The sequence below is a fragment of the Lycorma delicatula genome, chromosome 2 (genome assembly GCF_047948215.1).
Source record: "Lycorma delicatula isolate Av1 chromosome 2, ASM4794821v1, whole genome shotgun sequence".
In the NCBI taxonomy this organism is placed as follows: domain Eukaryota; kingdom Metazoa; phylum Arthropoda; class Insecta; order Hemiptera; family Fulgoridae; genus Lycorma; species Lycorma delicatula.
In genome coordinates this window covers 167,353,347-167,373,161 of record NC_134456.1, presented here as the reverse complement: position 1 = coordinate 167,373,161, position 19,815 = coordinate 167,353,347, and the positions used below count along the sequence as shown (strand labels likewise).

Below are 19,815 nucleotides of genomic sequence, written 5' to 3'. Positions count from 1 at the left end.
TTTTATAAATATATTGTTTCTTTTAATGTGAATTCGGGTATTTCAATTTCAGATTATTCTAGTCAACACACACACTATTATCTCAAAATTCAGAAATAACTTTTATACATATGATATATACATATAAAATCAATTTTATTAAACATATAAGCAACAACCAATTGTATAAGTTTTACACCATTAGCTGAGAACATATAAATCCCATAAGGCAAGGCAATACATACCTAAAGGTACAACTATAACCATCTTCAGTATATCAATAAACAGATACGTAAATAATATTTATAACTTAGAAATATTTTTTATAATATTTAATTTTTAATAAGTATGAAAAAAAATTACTCAATTTTTAATCTTCAGTCTACATTAAAAATGCAATTTTTTATAAAACATCTGGTATCAAATCAGATAAAATTTAGCATTTTATTTGGGTTACAAAATTCATCATAAAAACAATATGTGAACAGATGTACATATCAATACAAATGAAAAATAAATAAATAATGTTAATAACAAAGTTTAGATTGTAGGTCAATTTTTATTACTTTTTTTAAATCAAATATTGGCTTAAAAATTTAACAATATGAAGGTATCTTGGTAAATATTAACTACAGTATTTTTAAATGAAAAGATGACCAAAAAAGTAATACATAACATACGTACAATAGTTTCTATCAATGCACGTTTCTTTGATACAAAGACAAATTAACAGTGAAATAGAATATCCCCAAACATAACATTTTATAAAAAATTCCAGCACTCATGGCAAATTATAAAACTTTCCTCTAAATCCTGATTTTGAAGTTACCTCAAAAACATTACACAATAGATGCATATTAAAAATACCTGAGATATTTGTGGTAACATCTGAATCTGTCCATTGGAAGTTGCAAATGCCTGCAACGGGAAGTGAACTGTTTGATACACTGTTTGTCCTGTTGCAGATGTTGATATTGGTACTTGGACAGGAATAGTTTGTTGTAATGTAGGAAACTGAACAACCTGAGGTATTGTGGCTGGTCGTACGGATACATTTTGTCCTGTAAAAATCAACATTAGAAAAAAAGTAAATGGCTTGATTACAATTTTTTTCATTCATATACTAGTTTACTAACTACCAACAAAACAAAATTTGTAATTTATTAAAACTCAACACCAATATTGTCATGCAACTTTGAAAGCAATAATCATGAAAGGAAATAGTTTAAAAAACAATTTAAAAATCGGTAAATTAAAATAATACCAATAATAAAAATAAACGAACGTCCAATTAATTATAGAAGTAAGCATAAACATTTGAATTCACGCCCGATTCCAATTTAAACCTAACCAAAACACTTTCAAAATTTAATTTAAAAAACTGAACACTTTGAAACTGTAAACAAATTAACTGCGAAAAAACAAATAAGAATATTATTGGCATTAACTATTCTATCACGAATCAATCACAGCAGCAGCAAAATTCTACCGATCACAAACAAACACTATCCTGTACCATCACCTAGTCAGTGTTACCATTTACACAGAATGAATCTACACATAATTCCCTACCGTGAGAAGTAAACCATTATTCAAAAGTAGCTGTTAATAACAAATAAAACAACGATTGGGTCGTTTTGTTTTGAAATTAAAGTATGCTACTAATAATTTTACAGCAAAAATACGAAAATTATTATTAAAACTTTAGCTATTTAATCCTTGTCCGATCAGTCAAATATAAAGATACTAACGTTTACTGACACAGTACAAAAAAAAAGTAAAAACCCAGGAAACACTAAAATGCACTTGTTGTAATGGATAATCTAAACAGCGTAATTTAACAATTCAATCAGTGGTTCTGCTATAACTTACAATCACGGTAGAAAAAGGTGCTTTTTGTTGGCAACATTTACTGGCCTTGAAGTACTGCACCTAAATCAACGAGGCAACATACCCGTGACAGGCGTGCCAGCTGGATGTTTAGTACAGCGTGTGATCATAACGGAAAAATTACACGCTGATGATATACAAGTCCGTACGTACAGAGAGCGACTTTTGTCAATAATTTATTCTTCCTACATCTGAACCCTTCCCATTTAATATCAGTTAAAAGTTTTCATCGAATTCTTTTTTTTCTGATTAGAAAAAAGGATTAATAGTTGAATTTTAACAACTCTTTCGTAACATAACTTTCTTATTTAATTCTGTCCGTTTTAATGACCCTTGACAATACTGAACTACGAAAGGAAAGCACCACAGTTATGAATTATTTTACACCGATCAACTAAAATATTAAGACAAATGGTTTTTTTTTTCTAACGTCACAGTACATGATACTTTAATTCACCATTTAAAAGGTAGTAAAATTATATGAGCTAAGGTCAAATATTTAAAACAACCAGAAATTATACACTGGATTGTAATAAAAATTATTGGCCCCGTTGGATCGAAATAGTACATGTCAGCCCCCCCCCCCGCTCCTGGCTACAGCGAACAGTATTCAAAGAGTGAAAGTTTCCTTTTACATTTTAACAGTATTTTACTGCTTTCACAGCCTATTTTATGTAACAGTACAATTAACTAATGATAAGTAAAATTTTCTTACATCACTACACAACTCACCCGATGGGAACTGGAGAGTCTGGCTGACGTTCTGTAGCAAGCTCGTAGGCAGGACGGAAGGCGCTCGAATAATTTGGCCGGACGAAGTGAGCAGCGTTTGCAGAGTACCCGCCTGTGCACCTGCTGGAATAAACAGTGCCTCCTGCCCGTCCACCGTAACAGTTTGCATCGGTTGGACAACATTGAAGATATTACTGTTCTGCTGTTGCTGCGTTTGCTGAGCTTGTTGCTGTTGCTGCTGTTGGGTTTGTTGTTGTGTTTGTTGCTGTGTCTGCTGTTGTTGCTGAGGTTGTTGCTGTTGCGTAGATTGCTGTTACAAGATAAATCACAATTCTGTAAGTGTTTTGAAAGACAAAGTAATTTAAATTTTTTCTCTATAACTAAGGAAGAACAGACAGTATCAAGAGAATTTTTTCTATTAGTTTTTTCAAACAAAAACAAAAATACAACGATGGTAGGTTTAACGATCTGTAAAAGTTAAAAAATTAAAGAAAACATGATGTTATAGCACCATGTGAAACGAGTTTTACAGCTACACTGCATTCAAGGAAACACTAATCCTTTAGAACCGCAACATAAAAATTGTCCTTTAAAGAAAACTTTCTTGCATATGTGTTCAAAATTCAGTACAGTATCCTCATTTCTAAAGCAAAAAATTCATAAGTTACAGCAAAAGAAAAAAGCTATATCAGTTCCCGAGACAAGAGAAATAATTAAAAGATAATATAAATAAGGAAGTAAATAACATTAATAAAACAGAGTTAAATACACCCTAATACCCATAATACCGTGTACACTCATGTAATACGCGCACCCGGGTTTGGAAAAGTAAAAAAAAGTTCCTTTTTTTTGGATTTTAACAAAATCATAGAAGATTGAATGTGTAATAGTATTTTTTAAATGCACAGTGTCAATAAACTAGTCTATACTGTAAACATTTAATTAAACGCATACAAATTATAAAAACGTATTTACCTTAATCACTACCATAAGTATCCGAATTTCCGTCATCCTAGAATTGCAATTGAATTAGTAATCTCTTAACCATAAATAACCGCCGTTCTCACCTTCATCGAGATCGAAATACAGCATTTCTTGTACGATTTTTAATCAAATCATCCGATATTTCTGATCAAGTCGCAATAATCCACGCACAAATCCGTTTCAAAGACGGTTTCTCAATTTTAACAGATAATGTAGTGTTGCATTGGCCATCTAGTTTGTCTAACGTTTGTAAACATACCTAATCATACTTTCTAACAATCAGTTTTCGCTTGTAACGGACCCCTAATACTGACCATTACAAGTAACGGAAAACTTTTATAATAAAGAGCCTGGTCGACGCTCCCAGACGGATTTAATGCAGTCCAGAACATTATTCACTCTATCCCTTTTATTCTGCTCGTACGACAATATCGGATGGAAAACTTTCATCTTTCGGTTGATATTTTCTTTTAAAAATTACATACAGGGGTAAATTTTTCCCCGTCTAAAGTAATGTCAGCATCACCGAGCAACATTTTCTTTCGTAATCGGCAGTTCGTATCTGATCATTCTTTCTTTATCTGTTATCGATGGCATTTCGAAAATCACCGGTGTCTGGTCCGCAATCCCAATTTGATCTAGGGAATAATCATTCCTTTTTCGTAAATTTATGACATATCTTTGGAACTTTGTCAGTTTATCTTCGTAAGGATCAGGTAGCTGCTGACCTATGTCGTTCTTCGACTGTATAAAAATTATATTGTTATCTTATAATAATTATATTATTATCTTCGATATAAAAACTATGTCGGCAAAGACAGTTAAGGCTAGTTTTAAATTCATCCCGACCTATATTTAATTCATCAGCGATTTCCAGGGCTTTCATCTGATATATTGCTAGAGAAATCGCGTAACCAAACTAACGTACATTCTATATGCGCGCTGCGAGTTTTTCTTCTATTTCCGGATGTTTTGTGTTTTTCCGCCTTAATGCTCACATACTGGCTATGAGAAATTCGTTTTCTTTCTTTCGCCAATCATAAATTCAGGACACTGCTACAACAAAAATCTGCCTGTAGTATGATTTCCATGCTAATTTGCGTAAGCATAACACAAATTTTCTGCGGCGGTGAGTTAACGCAGTCTATTTTTTCACTCGTTCTGTAATTTTAAAGTACACGAAACTTTAACGTACTGAACTGAACGATCGTTGTCACAACGAACACTGATCATAAAATGACTACAAAATGATCGATAAAGATGTTTTCGTGTGAAATAAGAATAACCTACGCGTGAGAAAAATGCAAAGGACAGTTTACGACAAGTCTGGCGCTACGTTGTAGATAAGAAAGATAATTAATTACTCATTTAATTTCATAATTAATTAATCATTTAATTTTCTAATTACTCATAGCCAATTTTTTTGTTTTATTTAAGTAATTTTATTTTACTGAATGTAGGTTCGTTGTCAAATCAAAGCAGTCTGCATCGCAATCCTGTATGAACTGATTAATATATATAGGTTTAATCATCATCAATGTGAAATTTTAAAATCCACGTACGACGCGCAGGTTTTTCTGCAACCGTCATTCCGGACAAAATGGTGCGCGTGCTACATGAATGTATACGGTTTATCACTTACCAAATGTTTATAAAGGTGTTTAACAGACTATATTAATGATAACACATTTGATTCGTGTTTAATTCTTAATAAAATCTGTTTAAATTCATTAAAAAAGAATAATTTTTAAGAAGTTTTATTCCAGTTTAATTATTATAGAACAAAAACAAAAATCGCGAATGAAAGCGTAAGCAGATCGTTCATCCATTCAAAATGTGCTTTTTGATCACGTTTACATACACATACATACATGTATATTCCACAGAAAAATTTCTTTATAATTTCAACGATGAAATGAGTAATTTTTTAATACCACATTATTAGACTAAAAGTTATTATTTTGTATACCGTACAAATACAGGGTTTTGAAAATTTAACCAATTTAAATTTTAGTCTCTTCCTCATATCAAACCGGAGTGATAACAATTTTATCACCCAATTGCTTTTTCTTTCTTTTTTTGTCACATCACTCACTGTATGTCTAGAAATTTAAATGTTGCAGATATTCAAGAGCATCATCTATACAATCCATTGACATTAAATTTTCAATTAACACTGCCGCTACATCTGAAATTAGTGACTACATACTATGCAGATGATACAACAAAATTTTAAATTAATTATTGGTTGACGATCAACAAGTTTTAAAGACCGTTTGATACGAAACAAAAGAAAATGTTTAATAAAATATTTATTTTTCTTTCAAATGGCTTTCGATTTTTCCGGTTTCGTTCCTACGTTTAATGGATTTTATATAATTCTGAAATCGAACGATCTTCCTAATGTGAGCCTGTAACACAACTTGGCAAAACGATCGATCGGTTTAAATTAAGGTTCACTCGTGAGTTAGAATCACCTAAAGAAGAATATTCATTTCCAGGTTACTTAATTTTAGTTACTAATTTAGTGTTATTTAATACGAGCCAATTACTTTTAGGAACTTTTAAATGACTGGCCGTATTCAACCTCTCTTACTTTTATTTACTAACTAATTTCAGTTTAGTAATTATATATAATGGATTGGTCACTAAACTAATTTAATATTAGTAAGAGTTCTCAGGGTTTACGCTGTTTGGCAATCCAAAGGAGAGATAGCGGAAAAAAATACCAATAATCCAATTACTAAATACAACTAAAAGATAAGCAGACAACTGGGTGATCATCCGTACGTTTACTTATAATTCGCGATATCAGTAACTTCTAACATAACTGATAATCAGTGTATTAATACGAATCGCTTGCATATAACAAACAGTGTTCCAATTAAATTTAGAAGTGGTTATCGTAGCCCTCATTCGCTGGCTTTTATCAGACTTCGTAAAAGGGAAATCCCAATTTCTCTACAAGAAAAAAAATCGATGTCTAAGTGTTCCGGTTAACTGTATTCTTAACTTAAACTGACGTCATGTTTCTAAAATCGTCCGCTAAATCTTATCTTTAGATTGCACAAGCAAAGTCTAATTAATTAGTTTCCTAAATGGAAAAATATATTCAGGAAATATTGTTTTTTTTTTTTTTTTTTAGAAGCTGAGAACTTAAATAATAACAATGCAAGGTGATGGTAGGAATTTTCTCCTGGAAAGTGATATGATAAAAAACAAAGTAATGCAATTTTTTAAATAATCCATCTCTCATGTAAAGATTATAATTTAATAGGACATGTTTTGCGCCTTGTTAAGAAAAAATACTTTACTGGGAGAATCTGAAGGGTTCAAACAAAAAAATATTTTATGGTAAGGTATAAATCTGCTTTAAGCTAAATATAACCATACTTCTGCTTGTTCATCAATAATTTTTTCTGTCATTACTAACATAGACAGATATAGAAACTTACACTTCAAATAGTATATTTATTGGAATATCTCATTTTGATTCTACAAGTAATTTTTCGCACAATTTTACAATTTTTGGTTCAAATTTCTAAAAACTTCTAAAATTAATCTTCGATTATTTAAATTTTGACTTTTTGAAGTCTTGTTTCTCAAATTAAAAATAATTACTAACAACTTACTAATCGGTAATTTTGCGCCAAAAGGTTAAATTTAAGAAGGATTTAATAAGTACAATAATCTTTTACTTTTACTGAATTTTTTTTATATCGGTTTTATTGTTTCAATTTTTTTATTTTTTTTAAAATGCTGATAGCTCTAAAAAACCGCTATCCGATGGTCATTCATACCAAACGCAAAAAAGAAAGCTAAAAACAGTCGTTAATAAGAAAAAAGATTTGGGAACAAGAATATTTTTTTTACCGCACTTTCTTTGAATTTCACGCGAACATACTCTGAATAGCAAAATTAAATCAGGCATCATTGTGTCATAACAATCCAATTAAAAGCAACAATTCGAGAAAAAAAGGGAAAACATCTTAAATCGTCTATATATGCAACGTAACTTTCGATATAAAAATTGTTCCACTTGAAATTTCTGGAAAAACTTATGAAATTACCATAGACACTTTCAAACACAAAATAAAATAACTAACAGAATCATAGAGATCTACGTGGCATAGTGATAGCTACTCAGCCTTTCATCCGGAAGATCCCGGAATCGAATCCCGATCAGGCATGATATTTTTCATACGCTACATAATATCCGTCCATATTCCCACGCATAAGCTTCAGGCTTACGTAGTGATTTTTAAAAAAAAATTAGTCTAGTGAAGATTAGAGCTTAAATACGCATTCACGGTGAATCTCAGGGTCTTCTCTTTATTTCCTAAAGTCGGTTAAAAGTATAACTGATTTTGTCAAGATCTTCTGTTGTAAGAGATTTCATGAAATGATTTACAATTCCAAATTTTTTAAGATGAAAAGCTAACAAAAAAAATTTGCGAATGAATTTTTGTATTATATTATCGTACAAGGATAACAAACCTTTTTCTGGCCAGTTTACCGTTTAATTTCGTCAAGTTCAACCAAATTTAAAATAATAGTAATTTTTATATTTTACGTCAAACGCTCAGCTACGTTTGGGAGGTCTTCATTACAATATATGACGGTGTTTATTCTAAAGGATCATAAAGACCGGCTAACCGATAACCGTTTAAGCCATCAGACTTAGGTCGGGCTTTCTAAATAGCCTCCAAATAAAAACTGTGACTTTCAATATGTTCACAAGCACAGCAGTCTCCATTAATAAACATTAGTCAACGAGTGAGGTAACTTTAGATGCCCTTAGGATCGATCCAGTGCCAGCCTCCGTGGCGCGAGTGGTAGCGTCTCGGACTTTCAGCCGGAGGTCCCGGGTTCGAATCCCGTTCAGGCATGGCATTTTCACACACGCTACAGATCATTCATCTCATCCTCTGAAGCAATACCCAACGGTGGTCCTGGAGGTTAAAAAAAAAGGATGGATCGAGTAAGCATCTGGCGCCAACCTCCAGAACATGAAGGGAGACAGAGAGAGAGAAAGGTAAATGTTATGAAAAAATAATGAATAACACGAAAAGTCAACAATCTAATCAGAGGGGCCGTGAAAAGAGACAAACAATTCCATTCAAAGCAATGATTTAAGGGCTGTTTGAAGCGAAGAGCATCCATCCATTAAGACAGGCTATCAATACTCAGGATTGGAGCAGCGTATTATCGACAGCTAAATGATTTTATTAATTACAAATAATTAATTGGTTTTCCTCCAAATCTAAAAGTCACTTGATAACAGAAAACAGAAATTTTGTTGTTTCAGGTGTGGAAGTAACTACCTAACTATAAAAATTGTGAACCCGACTACAGGAGGGAAGGATCGATGAGATATGAAGTTTGGTCGGTAGGACTCAGGTACACATACGCTCTCTTGATAACATCTAGTGGAACCTGTTAGCGAGTCCGATACTCTAATCCGCCCGTAAATGGGGTTCCTCTGACACATCGGAAAAAGTCATTAATAGTACCAATAATAACAGCTATCAATTCGTAGATGAAAACATTTTAATGTAGCGATCAAGGAATTGCAAGATAAAAGTTAAAAACACAACGTGTTTTAAGGATTATCGTTAAATTTTGTTTGATTAATCATTATTCAATTATTTTTTGCAGTTTTCATCGCGGATTGTCAAAGAAAAGAAAATCTTTAAATTTATTTATCATAATCTTACATGTATTCACCTTAAACCTTAGCAGTCCCAAAATGTTTAGTATATAGGCAGATGTGTGCGAATTCTAGAAATATAATCAATATAGAAATCAATAGAATCAATCCTAGAAATATAGTAGATTGTTTAATTAGACAATAAATTTTAAAAGCTTCGAAAATGACATTTTAAGATGTGGCGCAGTCATTTTAAGATATAAGATAAAATTAAAAGATAAAATTAAAAGATAAAATTTGGTCAAAAATATTTATAAAAAAATATATAAAAAGTTTAGACATAGTACTTTAATTACAACATAAATGTCAAGGCCATATACATGTTATCGGCTTTAAAAATATATTAATCGAGAAAGATTTATTTAATTCTTTTTTTGCATACTAACCTGTAAAATGCAAGATTTAGGTTTGCTATCTTGCCAACTTACCACAAAAAAAAAAAGATTTTAACTGAGTAATTTAAATAATATAAATAGGACCTCTGAAACTTCCTCCAAACTTTCTTTATATTATAAGCACGGAGCCACAAATATAAGGAAGAATTAACTGGACTCCCTTCTCCTCGTTTAAAAAATAAATACATTAAATATGTATTATTATTAAGTAATATCTTAATCAAATAAATTTATATTATACTTCTTTTGTAAAAAGTAAAGTAAATAATAAACTAAGAAATTTTTAAAAAGAAACAAAAAAATTAAATGCTGAAATATACATATCTAGCAAATTAAATATTTATTTTTTTACCCTAATTATCCCAATCTTTCTTACGGCTGAGAACTTATGTAAAGCATCCAAGCTATAAGCAACTCCAGTCAGCGATGCTTTATTTGTGAGTTATGATGTTCGATGGGCTTCGTATACTGATAGGCAACAGTATATTCCGTTCAATAAACAAAGCCGTTGAAAACCACTTCAATCGTTACTTTCCTGTAAAGCTTGGTACGAGTTGCTTGTTGCCATTTTCAGGAACAACTAGTGTCTCATGTTGGGTCACCTTTATGGCACTTAATATAAACACATTCACATAAATTACACGTACAGGTTTGTAACATAAACTTAAATTAGCTCGTTTTCCACTAAGATCTAACAAAACTTAATATAATATAATATTACTAACACATAACAAGTAAATCATTAAGTTAAAATCCACATTTCAATGATCTATTAATTAAATTAAATTAAAAAAAGGCAGAGAAAAAATCTAAAAAAACTTTATCAAAATTTTTCGGCATTTATACAACGCTTAATAAAAGAAAAATTTATTTAAAAATTTGTCTACAATGATTATTTAAATCATTTAATCCGAACCCGAGGGGGGTACGTTACATCTTAAATCCTCCAATTAAAATTCAAAATTATACCGATCCTGACATCTCTTAATTTACAACAAAAAAATATAATACAGTATACATACTTGTATATATTAAAATCGATAGGTTTAAACAGTTGAAGTTTGAAAAAATGAAAAAAATAACGTTTTATAGACAGGCGTACCTTGTTTTATGAAATTTGTTTTTTAAACGTTTTCAGTGGTATTCCCCATATTATTTTTTTCATAAACTAAAAATCAAAGTAAAATTTTCATCGTTTTTCAAGGAACAACATTCCTCATCAATACAACCCCAATCACTTTTCCAATTTTTTCAACAAAAAAATGTTTATGTATTTTTCTGTTGATACTGTTGGACAATCCCGGGGATAAACAAGCTTCCAGACAAAATTCCATGATCGTTGTTGATATACAAAACCAGGTATTACAATACTCTACACATTAACAGAATTAGTTAACCAAAATTTTAGTATCATTAGCCATCAGACCTCAAAACTGTACAAAAATACTATACATATTTATATACTGAACATAGGAAAAAACGCCCTCTTAAAAAAGTATTTTTTTTTTATAAATATAAAATAATACGGCTTAAAAAAAGAAAGATTAATCGTATAAAAATCAAATGTAAATCTCTTAATATTAGACAAATTACTAAAAAAAAAAAAACATTGAAAGAATGGTTAAATGGTAGAAATTATTATAAAAATTTTGTAAACAAAAATATCCACACACATTCCACTGTAAAAAATAACAAAAAAAAAAATATATATATAATAACAATATAAACCGCACATTGAGGTTTATTTTGCAGGCCACAAAGAATAAAGATGTAATTTAATAATCATATCAATAAAAATAAAAGCGTAATAGTCCAATGTAAAACTAAAATATCTAGTAATCTAATAAGGCAGAGACATCCAATACAATAATAATAATTAAAATATTAATAAAATTTATAAATAATACTCCTCCTCATAACCACACACACTTTTACGTTTTTTCTTTTATAATTTTCTAAAATTAAAACTGAATTAATTTAAAACAATGAATTCTGATGTAAATAATAAAACCAACATCTACAGCTGAAATATCTCTAACTCAAATAAACTAATTTCTCCTAAAAACGTTTTCTTTTTAAATCTAATTTAATTTTAATAACAGTATATATAAAAATATTTATTATCATGCAGAGTATACTGTACGCTTTCGTCCCAATGAATTCACCTGATTAGTAAACAACAATGTCAACATGGTTCTCACGAAAGAAACTTTGTATTCATGTCCAGAATAAGAGATTACACATGTAGATAACTGGAAACAATTGAGAAATAAAAATGACAACAAACTCATCTAAGTATTTTATGTTACTGTAAAAACAAAAAATAAATATTACATATATTACCCCTAAAAAATAATTTCAATATGTTTTAAACCACTAATAAAGATCAACATTCTGACCGTTACAAAAAATAAAAAATAAATTGTGAATAGGACAACCGCGAAAAATAATTCACCCACTTTATCATTCATACATCCTATCGCATCCCATTCACACATCCTAAACACAAAAAAAATTTCGGAAAAATATTTTACCATAAAAAAGGGATGAAAATAGAAACTGAATTTAATCCTCACATTTTCTAAGCAACCAGAAACAGAGATTGTGCGTTTTGGTTTATTTCAATTGGTCAGCTATATATGGTGTATATATATATATATATATATATATATATATATATATATATATATATATATATAACCGGATTATTGAAAGAAGGCATCTGAGCTTGAGCTGTTATAACTCTGTTTTCTAACTTTCAGTACTGTTTTCTTATTGTTTAAACTATATTTTCTAACTTAACTTCAGAGTGCGTAAAATAGTAGCCTGTTCTTTTATAAAGAATCATCCAACATTTACGAGAAAAACTAGAGAAACTGGCGATTTATCCAACAACTTTCTTCGTATGTACAATTTCCAAGCTCAAAAACTTCGACAGATTCAAAATATTTAGATAACATTTGTTAAGAAAAGAAGATTATCTTTACCCTCATCAGATTGCACATCCTGCTAATTATTTCGTCCATAAAGCACACTTAAAAAAATATTATTTACATCTGTAGGGATCATATCGAAATAATTTTTACACGTCACGCAAAATTATTGAAATGTTCAACCGGATAAAACCAAGGAATTGTGGACGAAATCAGAATCAATATTCTTGATCCTATTTCCAGTTCTTTGGATCTAGATCTAACACTGTACCCCACCGGGTTGTTCTAGTGGTTAACTAGTCGTCACAAATCAGTTGATTTCGAATTCGAGAGTTCTAAGATTCAAATCCTAGTAAAGACTTTTATACAGATTTGATCACTAAATCGTGAATACCGATGTTCTTTGGTGGCTGGGTTTCAATTAACCGCAGATCTTAGGAATGGTCGACCTGAGAGTGTACAAGACTACTTCATTTACATTCGTACATATCATTCTCATTCATCCTCTGAAGTAATACCTTACGGTGGTTTCAAAGGCTAAACAAAAAAAGAAAGATCCAACACTGTGAGTTTATGCAGATGATCCCAGGAGCTATAAAAACCTTTCAAAAATACATACACCAAAAGTTAGCACCCGTCCCGGAAACACGTGAAAGAAAAACACTTCGCGAAAACTGTAATATTTCTAATGCGAGTTAAAAAAATTAATGTTATATTTTTAATACTGCTAGACAAACAACGAAGATTGTTGATGGAAATATGAAATATGCAAGGTAGAGCTGCTTAGAAATATCTTTATCATTAAATTTTGTTTTTTGTAACAACTAAAACCGTTCCCAATCTTTTTTTTTCAGGAAACGCAGAAAGTTGGCGATGATTACATACTCGCCTAAAATTATGATAATAAATAAACTAAATTATGATAATCAATAAATAAACTGACAAATAAAAATCCATCGCAAAATTAACGTTTTATTTATAGTGATTCAGATTATCTAGGAACATTTTTTCTATTATTATAATTATCATTATCTTTTTTTTTTTAGTTCTCTTGTTGTATTATGTCTTTCCTACCTATTAAACAAAAGGTCTTACGTTACCAGTCAGCAAATTACCTCCATACAACGACAGAAGAAACTTGGGATTTAAAACTGATTCCTCGTCAATATTACAAATATATAAATGGTCTGTTTATTTGTGAATTCAATCATATATAATATGATTCAAAAAAATATTTTGACTCTTTTGCAGCTGATAATAAAGAAAACTATAGTAAATTTTTAGCATACAACAAATTAATTGTACTTCAAAAAAATATTTTTTGAGTTTATCAACAAATGTTCAACCTTTTAGTATTCAGAAGTTTCATAATTTAAAAAAAAAATCACGATATCCGTACCAGAAAATCATAGCGAATTAGTTTAAACAATATTACCATTAAACTAGTAACAGAAAAAACTTTCAAGAAATTTCAGTCCCAAAAATAGTCTTCAAAAACTGAATGAAAGTATGAAAGAAGTCCGAGACTATCTCAGGTGGCTGTAGTATTTTAAAGAAAGCCAGTTTGATGCATTGCAAACCAATCTGAACTTGACAACGCAAAATCGTAAATAAATTATATGTTGCTTCTATCCTGGATAAAGATACCCCGATATCCCAAGAAATTCTGATATAAGCACTTTTCACTTGGAAAGGCCTTAAATCATTATTTAGGGTAGATTAATTCGTTTTCTTTCATCATCCCTGTGTAGCCGGAACTTCCCTTTACCACAATTTACCCCCCTTTCTATTACCTTTAATCGTTTCCCTGAGATGTTACCACGTTTTTTCTAGACCCTTGAATCTGAATTCGATTAGACTTATGCTACCTGTGTGGTTTATGCTTCAAAATAAAAATTAATGTGGCAGCATAAAAGTTTATATTTTAAAGTTAAAATGTTTATTATCCTTCGGTGGAGAAGGGTAGTTATAAATCCCAAACTATGGAAAAAACATCACAGTAAAATATATGTTATAATTTAAAGGAGTAATTAGCATATGCATCTGCATATGATTCAACGTTTTTTTGTAAGGGAGGGCAGAGAGAGAGAAAGAGAAAAACTGTATTACAAAATGTATTACGATAATGTAATACGATAATATTTAATTTTAAGTTTATATATATATATATATATAAAATACCACAACCGGCAATGCTTCATTATTGCTAGATTTGAGTGTGTGTATATATATATATATTAAATGAAAACAACTGAAAGTTTGATAAAATATGAACATTACAGAACTTCCCAAAATTTAGCCTTTCCCTTTTTCCCTTTTCCCATTCCTTTGTCCCCCTTTCCCCATTTTCCTTTTCCAATTTTCATTTTACCATATTCCCTTTCCCCGTTTCCCACTTTCCCTTTCCTTCCCCATTTCTCTATCCCTTGTTTCCTTTTCCCCGTTTTCTTTTTCCCATTTTCCCTTTCTTCCCTTTTACTTTTTTAGATTTTTTCCTCTTTCCATTTTCCGATTTTTCCCTTTCTCCCTTTTCCCCGCGCATAATTCAGTAGTTTTTTAGTCTATAGCGGATACATATATCGCCAACATTGAAATGGAATCGTAAAATATTTAGTCTAGCGTGTGTTACTTTTACGTCCAATAGATAGCGCTGTTTTTAAAAAAAAAGCATGTTTTTACCTGTCAAAGGTGTGACATCTTAGGTATATAACAGTAGGTATGTAAAAACACGCGCGTATTCGAATGAAACGTTGTGTCAAAATTTCAAAGCAATCGGTGAAGAACTTTCAGAGATTTAAGATTTTGAACAAACGAACATTTACATTTTTATTTATATGGATATATATTTTTGCTGAATATTAAATATGCTATATATAAATATTGTATATATATATATATATATATATATATATACAAATGTATCAATTTTTTATAAGAGATATACGCGCGCGCGCGTGTGTGTTTGTGTTAGTGTGAGGGGAGGCGGCGACGCGCGCGCAGGCTTATACTAAACGAATCTTCATTCGATTGAAAAAAGTATTCTTTTTTATCTCATACATACACATCTTATTGAGCGTTCTAACACCAAAACAAAAATTAATAAAACATGATACCAATATAACTGACTACGTTCAAACAACGCATCAATAATTAAAAAGTTTTCTAAAATTCTTCATGAAAAAAAAGATTGTTTATTTATTTGTTTGAAATGAACCCAATATTTATATTAAAAAGAGAGTATATTTTTGATTAATTAAAATACGTAATATACGTGTAGGGCACTACATAAAAACATAATTAATTCTACAATTTAAAATTTAACAATTCATATAAAATTAATTTTATGAATAATTAACTCTACAATTCGTATTCATAATTAAAATTCTTTTACAAAAAGAAGTACTTTAAAAATACAATGTTTTTACATAATTAAAAAAAGTAAAACAAAGAAATAACGAAAATTAATAACTTTTAATAAAAATATGTTACGTTTTAAATCTCAATAATGAACGATGATAAAAATTAGAAAACTAAGTAAAAGTTGAACGTCTGTGAGTTATATTTATAAAATCAGTAATTATACGTAAACATTTCGAAGAAATCTATATAATGTTTATAAATATTGTATATAATATATATATGTATATGTAGTAACATACAATTATAATATATAATGTATAATATAATATATATTGTACATAAAAATTTATGTTCTTTGACTAAGAGTAGTCAAACAACTGAAATGGTTCAGAAACGTTTCAATAATTCTCGAAAGATATTTTAGCTGAATACATTTTGAATTTTTACGCTTAGGAATCATAAAATAATAACCCCAAAATTTGTTCTCAACTAAATGCAGGACAAACTCCCATTTACGACCCCTCCTTAATTTATCAGCAACAGATGATTGATAAGTTGCACAAAAAAATTGATGTTTATTACTGGCTGTCTAATTACGTGATTTTCCAATACTTATTTTTTTTAAGTAACCTAATATAAAATAATTAATCTTTTAACGCTACTTTTAGCAATTTAATATTCACTGCACTTTGTAACGAAAAATTTAGTACTGAAGGAATCGGGTAATGGAAGTAAATGAATAACTAAGCAAAATGTAAATTACTGCATTCAATGTAAGTAATATTATAATAAATAAGAATATATATTTAAAATAAGTCCTACACCGAAGTTGTCGAAGAAAATAACTCGGGAAATTCTCAAACCGAAAATAAAAACAAAAACATAACAGGTTAACTACCAAACACGACTAGATAAGTTTCGACAACCGTTTCTGGAAAGACAGTGTCAATATTTCGGACGTTATAGCAAGAATGAGATGAGGTGAAACTAAGGTAACGTTGTGAGTAAGTAGAGTGCTTTAATGAGTATGATGTTTTACTGGATTACATAACTGTAAAAGACTAGATAATTTGCAAGTTCAGATATTTTGGTCGCTGAAAACTATCGTAATACGTTAGCTTATGTAATAAGGGAAGGTCGCATCTCAATTGACGTTCGATGTCTATGAAACTTACTGGAAACATATCCCATCACGGACCTACTCTAATCCAAAGACCTGTGCTTAGTTTTAATGTCGCGAAAGTCCACATAAACCTTTCTTTACGCAGAATATAATGTAGAGTCTGTTATTTTAATAAAATATTGTAATTTAACAACATCCAAAAAAGATTCAATGAGGAATGATTTTCCTGCTTTCTAATCTTTCTTTATGACCACGGCGCGGTTTTACACGTTTCTGTCAAGGAAGTCTCGATAAATAATATGATAAGAAAGAATCCCGAAACCTAGCCAGGAATCAACCTGAAACACCCGAACTGTTTGCAGTAACGTAGCTGTGCTCTGGTAAGAAATCGATTTAGACCCCTCTTCAGGAACCAATCAGATCGTTAAATTGAGGGCATCCTACTGCATATGAGACAAAATATTTCTCCCACTCAGTCTTAATATACATTTATATTCATTCCGAGTATTTTTTCAGGATAACACTTTTAAGTTAAGATTCAACACACAAGTAAAATTTTATTGGAATCAAACCTCTTAAATATATAAACCCCTCAATAAATCCCCAAATCCATAAAAAAAAACAAAAATCAAACGATTTTTTTTTCAAAAGAAAGATTAACAAGCTAATGCTCCATATACAAATAAATAAATAAATAAATAAATATATATATATATATATGTGTGTGTGTGTGTGTGTGTGTGTGTGTGTGTGTGTGTGTGTGTGTGTGTGTGTGTGTGTGTACATATACGAGGTCTGTAAATAAAGTAATGAGACTAGTTTTTTTGGCAGCCAAAGTGGCAACAGTGTAAAGTTACTAGTAGACATATGGTTATATGAACAGCTGATTTATATTAGGTATTAATATTTTTTTTTACTCTATTGTTGCCGTGAGAGACGTAAACAAACTTTTCGTGAAACGAGTTTTTGTTGTGCGTTATAAAAATGAGTGATACTAATTATAAACAACGTTGTGCAATCAAGTTTTGTGTTAAACTCGGTGAGAATGCTACTGAAACTTTTCAAAATTGAAAAGCGTATGGAGATGACGATCTATCACGTGCCCACGTTTTTAAGTGGTTTAAAGCATTTGCAGATGGCCGGGAATCAGTTGCGGACGATCCACGCTCTGGAAGACCGTTGACATCAAAAAGTGACGACAATGTTGAGCGAATCAGGGACTTGATACGGAACGACCGGCGATTAATTGTCAGAATGATTGCAGAATAATTGAATTTGAACTGTACCACAGTCCATCAAATTTTTACTTGACGCTACAGGTCTATTGGCATTCTCATCATGGACCTAGCCGGGTGCAACCTATACAGAAACCAACATTAAGAAAAAGGTCCATCAAATTTTGATCAATTTTTGGGTCATGAAAAAAGTATGTGTAAATTGGTCCCAAAAAACCTCACTGTTGAACAGAAAAACAAGGTGGAAGTACGCCGCGATCTTCTAGGGCGAATTGAAACAGATTCTAATTTTCTAAAAAATGTTATTAGTGGTGATGAATCTTGGATGTTTGAGTACGACCCAGCAACAAAACGCCAGAGCAAGGAGTGGCACACTTCAAACTCACCACGCTCCAAAAAAGCAAAAATGAGCAAATCAAAACCATGCTAATTTGTTTCTTCGATAGTAATGGCATTTTTCATAAGGAGTTTTTGCCTACAGGGCAGACTGTAAATCATTATTTTTACCGAGAAATTCTTGAAAGACTGCGGAAAAGAATTGCGCGCGTGAGACCAGCCATCAAAGGCAACTGAATGCTCCATCATGACAACATACCTTGTCAAACTGCACTCTCAATTAATGACTTTGGCAAAGAAAAACATTCCTGTAGTTCCTTAACCACCTTATTCACTTGACTTGAATCCTGCTACTTTTTTCTGTTCTCGACTTTAAAATGTAACCAACCATGTGAAGGATATTCCGGTTTCTGAGTTCCAACACTGCTATGAAGAGTGGAAAAACCGTTTAAGCGTTGCGTGGCTTCCAAAGGGAACTATTTAGAAAGTGATAGAGTCCATGTATAATTGGATTGTAAATAAAAAGTTTTTCTGAACCAGTCTCATTACTTTATTTACAGACCTTGTATATACATGTGACTGTATCAAATTTTGTGAGAAGGAAAATCTGTTCTGGAAATATAAGGCAAAATAAGGGGAGGCGCGCGCGCACACACACACACACACACTGCACTTTCTTACTTTCGTAAGCTCTCCTTTTACTTTCGTAAGCGGATGTTGACGTTTCATAGTTCCTGATTTCAAAAACACAATAATTTCAAGGGAGGAAAATTTGAGATGACCACATACCTTTTCTGTATTACAACAGCTGAGACATATTTTAAAATTTATATTTTCGCTTTAAACTGTACACCACACACAGAAAGATGTAGGTTCATCGTCTCTGCATTTATTTTTTAACTAATCATGGGATACGATCTGTTTAACTGGATCGTTCCTTACCAACAAACAGTAGAGTATGTCTATGCTAAATCTTTTTCTTGATTGAACTTATCGAACTGTCGAACAAGTGTAAATCTTTTTCAAAAAACATTCAAAAAAATGTTTTATCCTTTCATACGAGTAAGTGGATAGAGAGGCAGAGATACGATTAGGACAACGGTCCGACTTGTTTTGTTATGTTTGAAACATAATTGAA

General features: G+C 30.8%; 1 protein-coding gene across 8 annotated transcripts in view; it reads right to left on the bottom strand.

Moving 5' to 3' along the window:
- Nucleotides 1-19,815, bottom strand: part of LOC142319415 (uncharacterized) — a 137,518-nt gene that overhangs the window by 80,372 nt on the left and 37,331 nt on the right. For 7 of the 8 annotated variants that reach the window (XM_075356677.1, XM_075356671.1, XM_075356669.1 and 4 more), the window contains 2 exons: nt 2,602-2,911; nt 847-1,040 (listed from right to left, as the gene is read on the bottom strand). In XM_075356677.1, coding sequence (XP_075212792.1) covers nt 847-1,040; nt 2,602-2,911 — 504 coding nt within the window. Of the gene's footprint in view, nt 1-846; nt 1,041-2,601; nt 2,912-11,855; nt 11,943-19,815 lie in introns of all 8 variants that reach the window. The other variant, XM_075356674.1, reaches the window with a different exon arrangement.